This window comes from Pteropus medius, unplaced genomic scaffold (assembly GCF_902729225.1).
Source record: "Pteropus medius unplaced genomic scaffold, Ma_sr-lr_union100, whole genome shotgun sequence".
NCBI lineage: Eukaryota > Metazoa > Chordata > Mammalia > Chiroptera > Pteropodidae > Pteropus > Pteropus medius.
In genome coordinates, this window is record NW_024340696.1 from 17911775 (window position 1) to 17929304 (window position 17530).

Here is a 17530-nt window from a genome sequence, read left to right on the forward strand (position 1 = left end):
GTGTGTTCACTCATTCACCAGATGTGTGTTTGACACTTCCATATCCAGAACCTATCAGGGGCGCAAAGTCGACACAAACCAGCAGAAGAGCTTTGGTTTCTGTGCTCAAGGAGCTTCTGTTCTGGAGGGCGGTGGGTTCCCATCGAATAATTAAATGGATGCTAAAATTGCAGTTGAGGTTGTGCTGGGAATGAAGGATAGGGCCCCTAGGGAAGCAGATAATAAGGCACTTGACCTTTTCAGGGCGGTCAGCAAACAGTGCCTGGAGTTACCTGTGGCTGGAGAGAGAGGGGTCCGGGCAGCAGGAGCCTAAGTGCAGTGAGGGCGTGGAGCAGAGCGTGCCTCTCCAGGGTGCAGGCCATGCGGGCTTCCTGGAATGATTCTGGTCTTTGTTTTACATACAGTGAGAAGCAGTTACATGACTGGACTTGTGGTTTGGAAAAATCTCTCTGGCTGCTGTGTGTGCTCACACATGCACTTGTGTATATGCGTGCATCCTTGCTTACCCCCTTCCCTGACCCCAGACTACATAGAAAAGTGCCCTAGCAGCTTTTCTCATGGCCAAAGCAACCCTGAGCCTGCTGGTGCTGTGGGCATTCTGGGGGAAGGATGCTGGCTCCCGGCTGAGCCCTGTGGGGTGATTCTGACAGGGCTGGGAGTGGTTATTGTGGGGTGTATGCTGGGTCCTTGGTCTTGGTTCACAGAAGAAAGGGGTACCATGGTTCCCATTCTAGTCAGCCACCTGGCCCAGCCTCCTTCCTGGCTGGCCCCATAGGCCGGTGGCCGACCCAGCCCCACCCGTCAGCCAGGCTGCAGTTATCAGGCCTGCAGAGAAACTCCAGGGCGGCACCAGGGGCTTTTCCCCGGGTTTCTCCGGGAGAGCCCGGGAGCTCAGCTGGGCCATCTGGGATTTTATTTGGGATTCTATTCACCCAGAGGGAATTTTCTGTCCTGCCGCCTGGTCCCTTTTTGGAAGGGCATTTCTCCCCCTTGCCCTGCCCTGTGGGTAGGTGCAGGAGGTGGGTGGGGCAGGGACTCTGCCCCGTGTTTCTGAGGTGACAGGAGCAGACCGAGGGTGCTTGCTAGTTGTGAGTTTCAGGGTGGGGCGGGCAGGGGTTCAGGAGTCTGGGAACCTAACTGCCAGGTCCTGGAAAGCACCCCGCTCCCAGCAAGCTGCAGTCTGAAGTGCCTTCACCTGAGGGTGAACCCTTCGCTTCCCTGGGGTCTCAGTAGCCTTCCTGTCCCCCGAGACTGGCTGTCTAGGGTAAAGCCCAGGACGTACCCCAAGCATCCCTGCAGCTGACATGCCATCGCCTGGCCCAGGTTAATAGTCAGATCTGGCTTTGAGCCGTCAGTGGATGAATATTGGGTGACCTCGAGCAAGGTCCAGGCTTCAGTTTCCCCATCTGTAAAGTGAGGACAGTAATGTCTCATCTGCCAAGGAGAGAGGAGGGGACAAGTGAGCTTCCGGAAGACAGTGGCAGGCAAATGCGGGGTGGTCATCACGCCTTCATCCCCGTGGTCATCACCAGCTGCCATCTTGAAGGGACCTAGACTAGGGAAAGGTAAGCGAGGTACTCACTTCCAGACCGAAACAGCCCGTGCTGTGCCACAGTGGGGCTCCATTCCTTTTCAAAAAAAAAAAAGAAGGAAAAAAAGTCGGTAATACTGAGCCTGTTTTTAAAGTTTGATATTTTGTTCATCGTGGATTTTTTCCATTAATTTTGATTTTTTTTTTTTTTAAATGAATAATTGCTACAAACTCTTATTTATCTTGGTTACTGAGTTTTTTGGTAGCCGCTTAATTTTTGCACCCAAAGCAAGCACCCCATTTGCCTTCCTCAGGGTTCCAGGACTTTCATGTCTGGACTTTAATGACACTAAATCAAGGCCGATCGAGATCCTGGGCCAGGGTGCTCGCCCCAGGCTGTAGGCGTTATGGGCAGCTGCTGGCCTTGCACCAGAGGCCGTGGGATAATGGCTGAGGTGGGAATCCAGTGCTGGTGGTAGGGGTGGTGATCTGCTGGGACCTTCAAGGTGGATTATCCCCTAGGTGGGCTTAGGCCAGGTCCCCGGTAAAGACCAATCTTGTGGGGTGATGCGGCACCCCCATGCCCAGGGGAGCCTGTGCTTTTGTCCAGACTACAAGTACTTCCCCAGCCTTAGCTGGCTTGGGGAGATGGTGAATCTTGGCTGGGGTTCCACCTGGGGAGGTGGGCTTAGGTTGAGGGCTCACCCTGGTGGAGGAGAGAGAGGCAAGGAATTCCTGGGCCTATGCCAGCTGCCCCCCACTTCTTTGCCTTTCTTCTCCTGTATTTACAGTTGGGTTCATGAATTCATTCATTCCCTGAGTCCTTAGCCCCTGGTGCTCCAGGCTCTTCAGGGATACAAGGTGCACGCAGCCCCGCCCTGCTCTCTGGGAGCTCACGGTCTAACCAGAGAGATACACATGGTAGTTAAATCCAGCGGAATGGCTATTCAGAAGGGTCCCGCGGCAGTTGCCACGAAGTAGGGGTGCCTTAGTGGTCCTGGGGGAGTCCGGAAGGCTCCTGCGGAAGGTGGCCTTGGAGCCGAGCTCTGAAGGACAAGTTGGGCTCTGATGTTCGAGTTCATGGAGGGTTCTGCCCAGAGCCTGGCTTGTTTGGGATGCCCCCAGCCCCTGAGCTGGCTGGAGTGGAGAAGATGACACTGAGCACGGGAAGGGCCAGGAGATAAGGGAGGGGATACCCTGGCAGGAGGCTGTGCCCCACGGAGCCGGTAGGCTCGGTTTGACCACACATGGGCATGGGGTGGGGACACTGGGGGCAGGAGGGACTCCCCACATATGGTCCTGCTGTCTGGATTGCTGGGGTTCACTGAGACTTGGGGTTCAGGGCCCGAGCCCACTCTGACATCCCCAGAGGTGGCTCCCTCATGTCCCCCTGGCCTGGGCTACAGGGACAGCTGGGCAGGGTTCTCTCACCCCACCTGCTCCCAGGGCCCCCATTAACTGCCCCCTCCTCTTCCAGATCCTGGGCGCGATGATCCTGGGCTTCGGGGTGTGGATCCTGGCTGACAAGAGCAGTTTCATCTTTGTCCTGCGTAAGGAGCCCTCTGCTTGCCCTGCCCCGCCGGGTCTGGAGGGAGGGCAGGCTGGGGGCAGGGCTGCACCCACAAGGACTTCAGCCTCGGTGCTGCTGGTCATTCTTCCAGCTGACCTCTGGGCCCTGCCCAGGCCCTGCTGCTGACCTCTGCGGGGGGTTCTGGAAGGAATTCTCTCTCCCTCCCCAAACAAGGCGGCTGTTGTCTGGAGAACGCTGAGGGATGAGGAGGTCGGTCTCCCATCTTGGCCGCTTTTCTTAGCCCTGACCTTGAGAAAGCATCTTATGTTCTCTGCCCCTCCATTTGCCTGTTCAGCAAAACGTAACAGTCTCCCCACTTCCCAGTTCAGAGAGACGTAGGAAAGGGCCAGAAACAACGGATTGTTGGGTGTTGATGAAGTGCCTACTGTGTGCCTGGCACCGGTTAGGTGGGTTGGGCCCATGCGCTGAGGAGAAAGACACCAGGCACAGCTTCCACTGTTCGTATTCACGGGGATAAGATTTTTGCATGTATAAATTATCTTAATCCCACAGCAGCCCTGCGAGGTAGGAACTGTCCTATTCCTGCCTTAACAAATGAGGCTCAGAGAACTTATGACCCTTGCTCAAGTTCACACAGCTTCCGAGTGACAGGTGTGGGACTTGAACCCCGAGAGCTTTGGTCCTAAAAGCTACACTGGTGACGGAGGCCCTTCTCTCACTGTTTAGAAGCAGGAAGAAAGAGGCCCCAGGCACTCCTGCCCAGATGATAAGAGCCTTTCCCAGTCTACTCACAGTCTCTTCAAGGAAGCCTGCCTAGCTTGCCGCATTGACCTCTCATGGGTGCCCTATGGTGGGAGGGAGGCCTAGCACATGGCCCCAAGTAGCACAGTGATGCCATTCTCCTCAGCTTGCAGTGTCCTTGGCTCACTTCCCCTCCCAGCAGCTGCCGGAGGTAGCAGGTTTGGACTCAGGCCCCTGACAGCTGCTTGATTTGAATAAAACAGGAACCAGGGTCTGGTGGGTGATGGAGTAGCCACACCTGTTACCATGGCCCCAGGGGGCTAGACCTCCTCCCCTCAGAGGGGAAGAGAGGCGAGGATGATCCACTCTTTAGCCACACTGATGTGGAGTGGGGCTGTCTGTCTTGCCTCCTACTGGGGGGTGGCAGACTGTACCCCCACTCTGGGTCTAGGACCTGGGATCCTAGGATATTTCCTGTCTCAGCTGGGTACCCACATTCCCCATGTCCTCCCAACATGGGACGCATCCTCCTCGGCCCTGACACTTCCTGGGCCATGGTCCACACCCAGCGGGAACGGTGCCACAGGGCAGACTTGAGGCCCACCCTATCCACCGCCCTTCTGCCCCCTGTGCCCCGCCCTAGGGCTCCAGGAGCTGCCTGCTGCTTCTGCTTCCTCTAGCTTCCTCCCTGTTCAGGTCTGAGAATCTCGAGCTGGCCAGATTTTAGAGGCCCCCTGGTTGCACCCTGAGTATTTTTTTTTTATAAACACCAGGGTCCCACCCCCATCCTGGGGGATCTATTTGGTATGAGTGGGAGCCTAGAGCGCTGTAGATCTTACAAAGCTTCCCAGGTGGTTCCCCAGGCAGCCATGGTTCAGGAACACCAATCTGATCTTCCAACCCTGTCCCTATGCCATTGGATAAGCAAGGAGGAAAAGACTTGCTAAGAGTCATGAAGCAGCTGAGGGTCAGAGCTCGGAACCCAGGGCTCCTGACCTATGTGCCAGGCTGCATGACACAGCTCTTCCCTTACCTGTCCCCATTACACCATGGAGGAGACTGACGCACAGGGAGGGGAAGCACACAGCTAGAAGGTGGGGAGCTGAGATGTGAACCGGGTGGCAAAGCTCCTGCACCCTCATTTCCTGAACCCTCATTTCCTGAACCCATGTACCACAGGGTTCTGTGGTACGCCATATGTTTGCACCATAATGAGCAAAAGCAAGCATGGTCGTTAAGAGCACAGACCCTGATCTGGAAACAGATTGCCATGGTTCGAATCTAGGCTCTGCTACCTATTAGCCGCGTGATCTTGGGTATGTGACTTCACCTCTCTGTGCCTCTTTATCTGTAAAATGGGGATAATAGATTGTACTTTATAAAGTTATTGTGAGAAATTAAATGAATTAATGTCTGAGAAGAGTTGAGAATAGTTCCTAGTGAATAGTAAACCCTACATAAATGATTATTAAATAATATATATAATCGAATAATATTTATTATTATAGTTGTTAAATAAATATGTTTGTAATACCATCTTATACTTATAACATCTTTAAAAAGTAGGACTTAGTTTCATTTTACAGGGAAAGAAATAGAGGCCAGAGAATGGCTCAGAAATGTTAACCACAGAACTGGGATTAGAACCCACTTCTTGTGATCTCTGGCTCCTTCCATTCTGGGCCACTTCCTCTTCCCCCTCACTGGTACCTGCTTGGCCCAGTATTACTAAGATGTTTGTGCCATACGCAGTGGATGAGTCACCCAGGATATTCACCCTTCCCTTCCTATGTCTCTCCTTGTGTCAGATCAGGGACAGCCTGGGTGATGACAGGGACTGGTACCCACGAAATGTTCTGAGCACCGAGACTCCGCAGCTTGGCTGTCCTCCCAAGGGAAGGTCCTACCGAGTTGAGGTCTCATACCTGGCCTTGCCTGCTGGGTATCTCACGGCTTCTTAGCCTCTCTGGGTCTCCAGGCCCTTAGGGACAAATCAGGATGTAAATCCACACTCACGGGGCTGTTGTGGAAGTTAAGCAGGATGATTTGGTAAAGGGCCTTGTTGGGGCCAGCACACAGTGCATGTCCAGGCAGTGCCAGTTCCTTTTTTCAGGGAGTGGTCCCTGGGAGGGCTTGTTGGAACTCAAACCCAGGAAGTTTAGGAAAAGTGAAATTTGACAGCTCCTCCTGCCCATGTTGATTGCTGAGGGCCTGGGAAAAAAGGAAGCCCCACTTTTACCCAGAGGGGGCTCTGCCTGGTTTCCTGGGGGCCCCTATGAGAATCTAGGCAGAGGCAGCCTTGCCCTGGCCCCCTGAGAGTAGGGTGGGCCAGCCAGGGCTCTCTCTGGGCTCCAGAACATTCTTTCTGTGACCAGGAAGTGGAGCCGGATCAAGTTCTCCCACCCACTCCAGCTTTGTACTTATTCCTTAAGCATGCTAAGGGTGGGGATCTCAGCCTCTCCCAAGTCCCCTGAGGAGCTGGCCTGTGTTCTCCCTGCTGCTGGTCAGCTGTGCCAGCCCTGGCTGTGCCTGAGTCACTAGGAACGCACCCTGAAAATGCAGATTCCACGCAGTTTCCCAGGACAGTTGTCCAGTTACGATGGACCCAGGAATCTGTACCCCTAAGAAGTTCCTCTGATCCCTTGGTGCACTCCAGGCTGCTCTGCACCCAGCCTCTGAGGACATCCCTCCCTGGCTGCCTACCAAGAGTGTCGGGGCTGTCATGAGAGAGCCCCCATCCCCTGCCTGTTGGGGGACACATCTAACCTGGCCCTCCTGGTATATCACAGCCTCGAGGTAGAGTGTACCCCACGCCAGCAGGCTGGCTGGAGGTGGACATGAGATTTGCCCTGTGTAATCTGTCAGGCTCCTTGGGAAACGCTGGTCAAGTGCCCCAGTGGAACTGATGTCCACCCACCAGGGTGGGCTCTGTCTGCCAGAGGCCCTGGAGAGGGTCTCTTGCCATCAGGCTCCTCTCTCTATGCCTCAAGCATGTCACCTGCCACACTCATCTTTCACTGTTTTTGTCCTTCAAGTGCATCACGCCTACCCCTTCCTCAAGTCTTTGCACCTGCTGTTACTGCTGCCTGGAACGCTATTCCCTCAGATCTTCACTTAGCTGACTTTTCTAGTCTCAGCTCACATGTCACCTGCTCAGACCAGCCTTCCTAGCACCCCAACCCACTGCCTGCCCCAGAGTTCTCGACATTAGCTGGCCTCAGCACCTTCGTGGCCCTTCACATAACCAGAAGACAGTACTGTTTTCAGTGTCACCCCCTGCCCCACATAATATCAGCTCCCTGGTGTGGGGGCCTCATCAGTGGGACTTCTGTAAGCCCAGCAGCCGGCACAGTACCTGACAACGTGGTGGGCACCGGGTAAATACTTGTTGGCTGAATGAATGAGCAATCATCAAACCAGTATGCGTGCCTTGTGCATCAGTGCAATGAGCATGGCATTGCAGGTCTGCACACTTCCAAACCCCAGCTCTGGCCCATGCCCGTGTGCCTCTCTGAATCTCGGTTTTCTCGTCTGTGAGATGGTGGTGCTAGTGCCCAGAGGCAGTTATCCTGGAATTGGAGGTGGTATGTGGAGGCCCTTGGGGCACAGCGAGTGGGCAGGAGAGGCTAGTGTTTACTATTATATGGACGAGCAGAAAGGCAGGCCTGTGACGTCTGTGGCCCCAGCAGAACCTGCCAGTCTGTGGTTCGTTAATTCGGCAGATATTCATGCAGCACTTCACTGTATCAAACCCTGCTCGGGGGGCTGGGGGTTCAGCAGGAGCAAACTCAAGTCCGTGCCCTCTTGGAGTTCACATTCTTCGGGGCTGCTGACGAGCAAGATAAATTAGTAAAACGTAGAGTCTTCTCAATCCTAGTCAGCGCTGAGGAGAAAACCTAAAGCAAGGATGGGGGTTAGGATAGATTGCAGGGGAGGCACATCGGGGGCAGAGGGCAGCTTCCAAAGGAATTGAGGAGCAGGTCCCCGACTCTGAGGAGGGCATTTGGGAGAAGTCCTGGACCTTCAGGCCCTACTCCTGATTTTGTGCTTTGTGAGGGTGAGACCGCCAGGCTGGATCGAACGCCCTTCTTTCCATCTCCCAGAGACCTCCTCCAGCTCGCTCAACGTGGGGGCCTACGTCTGCATTGGCGTGGGGGCCGTCACCATGCTCATGGGCTTCCTGGGCTGCATCGGCGCCGTGAACGAGGTCCGCTGCCTGCTGGGACTGGTGAGTGGGCCCCTCCAGCATTACCCACCCAGCTCCCCGAGCCCTGCCCTGACCCAGGCAGGGTGGGGAGCATCGGAAAATGAGTGGGACCTGGTGGGGGATGCCCCGCTAACTCTGCCTGCTCTGTGTCCCCAGTACTTCGTCTTCCTCCTCCTGATCCTCATCACCCAGGTCGCTGCTGGAGTCCTTTTCTACTTCAACATGGACAAGGTAAGCACTCTTTCTCCCCGCCCCCCACCCGCGCCGCGCTGGCCATGCGGGGGGATTGGCCTGGGGATGGGAGAGAGACAAGTCTTGCTGTCACAGACAAATCTAGTAGGTGCCAGGGCAGTCTCCCTGTGATCGAACGGTGAACCATTAGACCAGAAGCCACTGTCCGTGGGCAGAGTCGCTGCTGGGGGACCCCACTCCACCCCTTTCTAGTTGGGTGGCTGCCATGCACAAGCTGCTTGCCTCTCTGTGCCTGTGTAACCTTCTGCCAACTGGGGACAATCATAACATTTAACTTTCCAGGTTGTTGTGAGGGTTCGGTGAGATTATGTTAGTGAGACAGTGCAACGCTTGGCACAGTCAGGCCTCAATATATGTTGTTCTTATTATTATTAAGGAACCTTAGCAAGCACTAAATCCATGCCACCCATTCACAGACGAGGCCCAGGGAGGAGACTGTCAATAAAAACACTAGCTCCTTGTCAGAGGCAAGGTGCTCAGCTTTGAGGAACAGAAAATCAGACCTACTGGGGCTTAAAAATCTAAGGACACTTCTTGTAGACATAACCAGAAATCAAGTTTGGAAGCTCAGAGACCCTGGTTCTGGCCGTCTGTTCGGCGTTCTCATCATGATGGCTTTTCTACATGCTACTCGCCTTATAGTCCCAAGATGGTTGCCACAGCACAGTTTTGTGCTGCTGTGGCCAGAAGAAGGGCAATGGGCAATGCCAGCCATGGCCATGCCTTTTGTCAGAAGAGCAAGATCCCTAAAAATTTATCTCAGACTGGTTTGCAGAGGCCCCCTTAGCTTTAAGAGAAGCTGAGAAAGTGAGTACCTAGTTTTCAGACTCTAAATACAGAGACACAAATGAGGAAGGACCCGGAAATGGCTGCTGGGTGAGCCAGTTGGTTGTGACTATCACCGTTATTTATGGAACACCTACTGTGTGCACGCGGTATCTTCTAGAAGCTTTACGCACATCGTCTCTTCCTCATAACAGCTCTGTACGGGAAGTGTTATGTTCTCAGACAGGGAAGCATATGCTCAGTGAAATGGGTAACGATACAACACCAGTCATAGTAACTACAACCCCCACCATTCCCACTTTGCTCCAGCACACACCATATACTGGGCACAGTGTTGTGCCACTTTACATTCACCCTTTCATTGATCCTCACTGCATTCCCGCGAAGTAACCTGAGAATCCTTGAGGGGAGAGGGCACCCAGCAGGTCAGTGGCCAGGCCAGGTGAGATCCAGGCTCCCTAACGCCAGTGGCCGTTCGTCTGCGGCCCGGCTGAGCCTGGGGGCCTGCCTTCCTCCTACTTCTCGTTCGCAGAGTGGGTGGCAGCGCTGGTACCAGGCGCCTCTTGCATTTTACCATTTAAAGGTCAAGTGGCCTCAGATCCCTTGTAGAAGGAAGCTGAGAAAGCATTACACTGTCGACAACTAGCACTTAATAGAACTTAGAGCAGCCTGATGCTGAATGTTGTGTACATACTGTATTTACTGTTTGGTCCTCAAAACAATGCTATGAGATGTGGAAGCTGATGCACAGGGAGGTTATGAGACTGGCCAAAGGTCACACAATAAGAGCCAGAATTTGAACTCCAGCAGCCTGGCTTCTGGGTTTGTGCTGGTGAAATTTTCACTGTGGTGGTTCCTACCTGAGTCTGAATTACTTATTTATAATCCACACTCAGCCTGCTTCTCAAGAGAATTGGAGCTGACTTCCAACATAGGCACGGGGCAGTTAACATCAAAATGAGAGCGATTAGAATGCACGCTGAGAAAAAAAGAACATTTTTCTTGAAGCCAGGGTATGAGATTTTCATGTAGCTGAGGGCTAACTTAAACACTGAACTTCCTGGCAGCCAAGGCAAAAAGGGAAATATGGTTTCAATAGATGAAAGGATGCTTGCTTGGCTACCAGACAGGAAGCAAATGTTTAGGTTGGGGAAACTCCTTTCCCAGGGAAAGGGTTGCAGGATCAGGTTTTCATTTTTGCCCTACAGGGGCCTCTCTGGGATCTAGAGAGTGGTACATTATAATTAGGGTGGACAAGAGCTGGGCACCGGTGAGTTGGGTCCTATGACTCAGAAGCTGGTCAACTCTGCAGAAGTCTCGGGCAGTCCACCTTTTCACCCTTTGTGTATTTCCCATCTCACAGTAATACAGATGGCACCCATATGTGGACGCCAACTACATGCTAGGAGCTGACTTAGTAACTTGACACACGGTTCAGTTTTACAAGCAGTTTTCACTTGAAGAAACTGAGGCCCTGAAAAGCAAAGTGACTTTTTGGCCACAGTCACACACGGCTCAGAGGTGCCCACAGCCCCCGAGCAGGGCTCGTGTGGAGAATCAGCTCTCTTGCTTCCAGTCTAGACTCTGCCCCTCACCCCACCGTCCCCTTCTCCGCCTTCCGCACCACCCCCGGGCTTCACGCCTCACGCCCCCTGGTCCCAGCCCGCCTCGCCTTGGCCCGCCTCCTCTTCTGGAAGAGTCCAGGGGAAATTTTCTGGTTTTGCTGGGGAAGCTCTGGCGCCACTCTATCATCCGAGTTGGAATGAATGATTTATTTTTTCTTTCCCAGCACATTGTAAATCCTGGTAGAAGACTAAACATGCCCTTGATGATGTTTATTCCTGCAGATGAGGCCCAGCTGGGGAGGTGGGACTTGTGTGAGCCTGAGAGGAAAAGGCCTTTTGAAAGGTGGTGGGCCCAATCTTCTCTCACTCTCTGGGCCTCCTGGGCAGGTGGGAAGGATAGAGCCCCTGGGATCCTCCTGCAGTGGTCTCCAGGCTGCCGTCTGTCCTTCCTGCCTCACACTCCCCGCAGCCACTGTTCCCAGGGCAGCCGCAGGGGGAGGCTGGGGGCCTTGGGCGAGGCGCATGGCCTCTCAAGCCTTGGGTTCCTCGATTATAAATCGAGGAGAATGAACCTGCCTGGTCCCCACCTCACCCATGAGCACTTATAAAATATAAGTGTGGTGGCCACGGGCCTGGACCCCAGAACTGAACTGCCCAGGTTGGAACCCCTGCGCTGAGACCCTTGGCAGTTTACTCAGCCTCTCTGGGCCTCCGCTGCCTCCTTTTGTCAAATGTCAGTAATCATACAGGTCCACTGTCCTTCGTCTGCAATTCGGAAACCCAAAAGTACTTTTTAAACACCCCAAAAAAAACCATTTACAACTCATTTGGTTACAAAATGGAACCTGAACAGAAGTGAGGCTATTTATGGCCTTTATGTACCCCATTCAGATGTCCCTCGGGACATGTGAACGAGAGAGGTTTCGGGCTATCACACATACCCCAGTCCCCTTCTCAAATCAAAGCGTTTCTCAGAGCCACAGCACATTGGCCCCAAGGGCTACCTTACAGTGCCGTGGCGAAGCTTAAGAGCATAGACATATGGGAAGGACATAGCGTGCTGGCCCAGAGCAGATGTTTGCTGGCATCACTGCAAGCGTTATTGTTATTGTCACCATTATTAACTTCTTTAATGCCTCATAAGGGCTCAATAAATGGCAGCTGTTCCTGTTATCAGTATTAATATTATTATTAGCAAGGGCTATGGGAACCAAGAAGTGTGAAGGTACCATTTCTCTGGCTGCTTCCTTATCTGACTATTTATCCAGCCTCCGGTTAGGGGTCAAAGGGCAGGTCCGGGATTCAGAGGCCCTGTGTTCTAGGGTGGGCTCTGCCACCGATTGCCGTGTGGCCTTGAACAAGTTACCCAGCCTCTCTGAGCCTCGGGTGACCTCTTGGGCCTTGCCAAGGTCTGACACTCTGGATTCTGACTTGTTCTCTGCAGGCAGTGGAGGGTGGGAGGTGGCAGGGAGGAAGGAAGGGAGCCGATACTGCTTCCTATGATGTGCGGGGCCCGGGGCTTGCTGCACTCACGCAGGCCACACTGCTAACTCTCCCCGAAGCCTGCACAGGCGAGGTCACTGACGCTCTGAGAGGTTGTATCGGGGATTTGAGCAGAAGGCCTGGGGGCTGAGAGCTTGGAGGGGAAGGGGCTCACATGGCCTGGCCGGGACCCGGGGTAGTGGGGTCGACTGCTGTGTTCTCCCCAGAGAGGGTGGTCTGGAGAACGTGACTCCCTTTCTGCTCCTTCCCTCTCCCACCTGAGAGGCCCCAAAATAGGCACTGTGCAGGTGCCCTGAGGTACAGGTGTGAAACGGGTTCCTCTAGAACAGGGCAGTCCTGTGAGATGTCTGCTCACTCAGATGGGAGCCTCCTGACCAACTGACTTGGGGGCAGCCGGAGCCAGGACAGGGAGAGGTGACCTTTCTCTTCCCTTTTGGGAAGAGGGAAGAGGGCGTCCAGGCTGTTCTTCTGGAAAGGGATCATGGAGAGAAATAGGGTGGAGACTCATAAGCACCTGCTGGGAGCTGGGCCGCCTGTGGGGCTCCAGTACAGGCCTCGCCCTCAGGAGCTTACGGGGTGGGGTGGGGGGACATAATCTGCCTCCCGCAGGACTCTGGGGTAGCTGGTTATGTGGATAGCAGCTGGACTTTCAGGAAAGATTTGGTTGGTCACTAACAGTAAACTGCCACCCCCTCCACGTTCACCACTGCAAAGCGTCCTCATTTCCTATCAGATTACCAGGATTAAGCCTCAGAGCATTTGGCAACATGGCCTGCGGGAACCCCGAGGAGAGAACAGGAAGATGTGGTCCATTACTTTGCATTTGGGGCACCTCGTTCTAAGGGTGTGAAGAGTGTAGAAGACGTCTGGACACCATCTCAAGAAGCAGTCAAAGGAGCCTAGGAACTTCCTTCCCTAGAGAGGAGCGGGTAAAGGGAGACCTGGTCTGGTCTCACCTCTCTGCATAATCTCTGTCCTGGGAGAGAGCATTTTGATTTGTTCTGTAAGGTCCCAGTTGGGACTTGGTGGGGAGAGGGAGGCTGAGAACTAACACTAATGAGTGGAAGTCATTTGGGCTCAACTTAAAATGAATTGCTTGTATCAAGAACCGCCCCGATCCTGTAATGTGTGATTTTTGTGAGGTACTGAGTTCCCCGTCACAGGGAGCATTTAAGCAGAACCTGGAAAAGTATGGGAAGGATTCTCGCATTTGAATGACATGCCAGACTCTTCTAATTCTACCTCTCTGTGAAAAGTTACAGTACAAGATGGAATGAAAGTCCGGCATTGGCGGGAGGATAGGAAAGCCACCCCGGAGGATGGCAGGATCTTGGGAGAGCTGGAGACAGTGGGTGGCTCGTTGTGGTTGAGATCTCGGGGTTCTGTAGCTGCATGTATCAGGGTAACAGCCATACTTCTGCTGCTTGCTAGCTGCGTGATCTTGGGAAGTCGTTCCGATTCTCTTCTGGAAAATGGGGAGGATGGTAGTAGACAGGACCAGGACTGGCCTCCGAGGCATGTAACCTGAGTAGTCACACAGGGTCCCACACTGAGAAGGGTCCTGTGCTTGGTGTGATGCTCTGCTGCTGCTATCTTGAAATTCTTAATCATTTTTAAACAAGGGCCCTGTGTTTTCATTTTGCCCTGGGCCAAGGTATGCAGCTGGTCCCGGGAGGGAGACTTGGTCGCCTGTGACAGTAACTGAAGGTAGCCGGGTTGGCTGCAGGCTCAGCTGGATCCAGGTTCCCAAAGGCTCTGTCCCTCTCATCCTTGGCCCTGCTTTCCTCCATTGGCTCCCTTCCTACGCAGTCTGTCCCCAAGGTGGCCACCGGCAGCTCAGGCGCTCCTTCCACCAGGTTAGTGGAAAGAAAGGGCTTGTGTATGTGACCTTGGGACACTTACTTATCTCTGAACCACCTGCCACGTCCAGGGTGTGGAAGGCATTAAATGCCTCCGCATGGCAGTGAGGGGACAAGGCTTCCAGACATGGAGGGATTGAGAGGTGCTGGTACCCAAGGAAATGAACTGTTATTGCAAGAAGAAGGGAGAACAGGTGCAGGGCAGTCGGAAACCACAGAGGCAGCCTCCGCAGGGATGCAGTGAGATGGTGAGCATCGTCTCACCCTCCCTGCTCCTCCTCGTCTTGGGAAGGGCCTGGTTGCCAGGGTGACCTCCTCGGGCACCCGACACAGCCTCCTGAGCATTAGGATCCCACGGCATCTGCTCCAAGCAGCCATGGTCCCCGTGGCCCAGCTGTATCTTTCAGCTGTATTCTGGGCTGGAGGATGATATGGTGTTGCCACGGAAACCACCCAGCCTCAGTGGAAAGCCCGCAGTTTCCATCACCTTGTTTCGGGAGGGCCTGAAACAGGGAAGTTCGGGCTTCTGTGGCAACTACCCTGGGGTATAAATAGAGCGTAGGGCGGCAGGGGAGGGCCAGTGAGAAGGATGTGGGAGAGATGGCTCTTCAAGCAAACGCCTCTGGAGAACTCTCTCTTCTCTACACCTTAGAGATCACTGGGGAGCAGAGGTGGAGCAGAGATAGTTGGAGCAGAAAGGTCCAAGATCTGCAGGTGAACGGCCCTAGCTGTGTGACATGGGCAAATCACTTGGCTCCTCTGGGTCCTTCTTAAAAGTGGTTATACCTACTTCAAGATATAGCCATGCGGTTTAAATGCCAGTAGGGCCGAATGGGTAAAAACTTGGGTTCTGGAATTTGACAAGCCTGAGTCCAAACTTCTGCTCTTCCATTTGTTGGCTGTGTGACCTCAGGCAACTTAATGAATGTCTCTGAGCCTCATTTTCTAGATCTTTAAAATGAGGAAACGAGGTTAAAACCTAGGCCATAGGTCCGCTCTGAGGATTAAAGTGAGATAATGGCATTGAAAGTGCTTAGCCCTGGTACAGAACAAGCACTTGATAAAAATTAGCCATATTGTTGTCGTGATCAGTAACTGACAGGAAAGCTTTGTAAACTGTCGGTTTCTGTGTGGCTAAAACAAAAAGCAATGCTCTAAAGAGCTTAACTGAGAAGGAGAGGGGCAGAGAAAGATCCCGGGGGGCTGGTTTCCCCAGGTTAGTGAAGCGAGATGCTGGAGGCTGGGGCTGCAGGTCCATCCGGAGGATGTGGGTTCTCTAAGCACAGCACTTGCGGGCTGCCTGTGAGGAGCAGCCGGAAGCCCCGCGCACAGGGTTCCAAGCCAGGCTCTGAAAGCCCCTGCCTGGAAACGGCTGTCCCCTCTCCCTGTTCCCCCTTATCACGAACCGGGGGGCAGGCGTGCAGCTGTCCCTCAGTGCCCCTGCATCTCTCAGGCCCCTCGCCCTGGGGTTGCACAGCGACAGACAGCAGGTGACCGTGACTAGCCTGTCCATGCTTGTGTGCTGAGAGGCCCCTGCGCAAGGTCCACGGGAGAGGCAGGGGGGCGGCCGGGCCCGGCTGGCTCTGCGGGCCCTCCTCCCACATGGGGGCGGTTCTCAGTGATCAGGGAAACCCTGTCCTCAGCTCTCCCTGGCTGGTTTCAGGTTTGCCTCTCTTTGCACAGCTGATCTGTTCCTGAAAAGCTGCTGTAGTGAGATCCTCTGTTCAGGGCCCCACTGAAAGCCCTTTGCACCTGGATCCTTCGGATTCCTGCACCCCTCGTTTGCCATATCTGCAAATCAGTGTTTTCTCTGGGGTTAGTGAGTTTCTCTTCCTCAGTGAGAGCCTCTGAATTCCTGAGCCTGGTGGGAACCAGCACAGTCAGGATGTACATTTTGTGGAGCCCTGGGGCGGTCGTGAGGGTTGACTAGGACAGTGAGTGAGGACTGCCCTGCCGTGTGGCACGTGGCAGTGGTTATGTACACATTCCTTATTCATGGACACAGCACACCTACCCTGGCCGGACCTCACCAGGTACAGTCCCTGCTCTCACGGAGCTGACGTTCCTGTGGGGGCAGAGATGATAAATCCTGAAAACAAATGAGTGCGTAATGACAACACTATTAAGAAAGTACAGTGTGCTTACCTTTTCAGGATAAGAAGGGCCTGGGAGGGGGCGGTGGGGAGGGGCTAGGGAAGGGATGGTATTCTGTAGGGTGGTCCAGGAAGGCCTTTCTGAGGAGGTGACGTTTGAGCAGAGCCCTGAAGGAAGCAGAGGAGTGAGCCATGTTAGTATTGGGGGGAAGAGGAGTCTAGGCAGAGGGAACAGCAAGTGCAAAGGCCCTGAGGCAGGAGAGCGCCTGGCACAGATAGCAAGGAGACCTATGTGACAGAAGCAGAGGAAGCAAAGATCCAGCCCCAAAGGGCTTTCAGTGGGACCCTGAACAGAGGACCTCACTACAGCACCTTTTCAGGAACAGATCAGCTGTGCAAAGAGGAAATAAGGCCTGGGAAGAGCAGGGGCCAAATGATGCAGGGCCTCATGAGCCATTGAGAAGACACTGGCTTCTTCCCTGAGAGTGGTGGGAAGGCAGTGGAGGTTTTCAGCAGTGACACGGAAAGATTAACATTTAAATGGTTGCGCAGCTGCTGAGTGCCAAATGGGCCGTAGGGCAGGAGTGCTTGGCCCTGACTGCACTGGGCTTAGCGTGGTGACCACCAGGAAGTGCCAGGAAAGTGATTGGAGCGGATAATGAAATGCTTTCGCACGGCAAGCGTGTCTCCAGGTTTGGGGGTTACGGTGGGGAGAGGCAGTCCAAGTGGATGTGAGCAGCGGTGGAGCACATGTTTCATGGAATCTGACCTTGGTCCTTGCTCTCCCTTCTGCAGGTGAAGCAGGAAGTGGGCGGCATCATAACCAAGATCATTCAGAACTACAAGGATGATCAGGAGGACAAACTGCAGGAGGCCTGGGACTACGTGCAGGCCCAGGTAAGGTGGGGGGCGTGTGTCGGCATGTCTGGGTCTGGTCGTCTGTGTGTCTGCTGAGATAATGTTAGCAAATTTGTATGTGAGTGTGTATCTGATGGGGGCGGGGGCTCCTGAGCACCCCCCTACCTGGGACCCCAGCCACCACCACAGCGCCTCGCTTGGGGGCCCAGGGTGTCGGAGGCTGCCCCATGGCTCACAGCGCTCCCGTCTGTGGTGGGGAGGGGGCGGTGTCAGTTCCCGATCCTCTCATTTCAAGCCAGGTAGGCAGGTACTGGGAGCTCCACCCTGGAGGTGCAGGAACGGGGCACCAAGGCTGATATGCTGACACAGGTCCGAGTGGAGGCTACCTCTGGGGAGGTACCCATGGGAACCCTCTAGGGCGAAAGGAATGCTCTATTCAAATCCCGATCCGGGTGGTGGTTGTGCCAGTATGTATACAAAAGTTCATGCAGCTGAATCTGTACAGTTCAGTGTCTACGTCTCCTAACGCAATTAAAATGACCGACAGCATAACTGAATGACAGAGACTGAATGGATGAATTAATGAATGTCTATGTCTCCTACC

General features: G+C 54.0%; 1 protein-coding gene across 7 annotated transcripts in view; it reads left to right on the forward strand.

The window, feature by feature from the left end:
* Positions 1-17530, forward strand: part of CD82 (CD82 molecule) — a 54619-nt gene that overhangs the window by 33109 nt on the left and 3980 nt on the right. For all 7 annotated transcript variants that reach the window (XM_039867578.1, XM_039867572.1, XM_039867585.1 and 4 more), the window contains 4 exons: positions 3009-3081; positions 7907-8031; positions 8167-8241; positions 16864-16965. In XM_039867578.1, coding sequence (XP_039723512.1) covers positions 3009-3081; positions 7907-8031; positions 8167-8241; positions 16864-16965 — 375 coding nt within the window. The remainder of the gene's footprint in view (positions 1-3008; positions 3082-7906; positions 8032-8166; positions 8242-16863; positions 16966-17530) is intronic.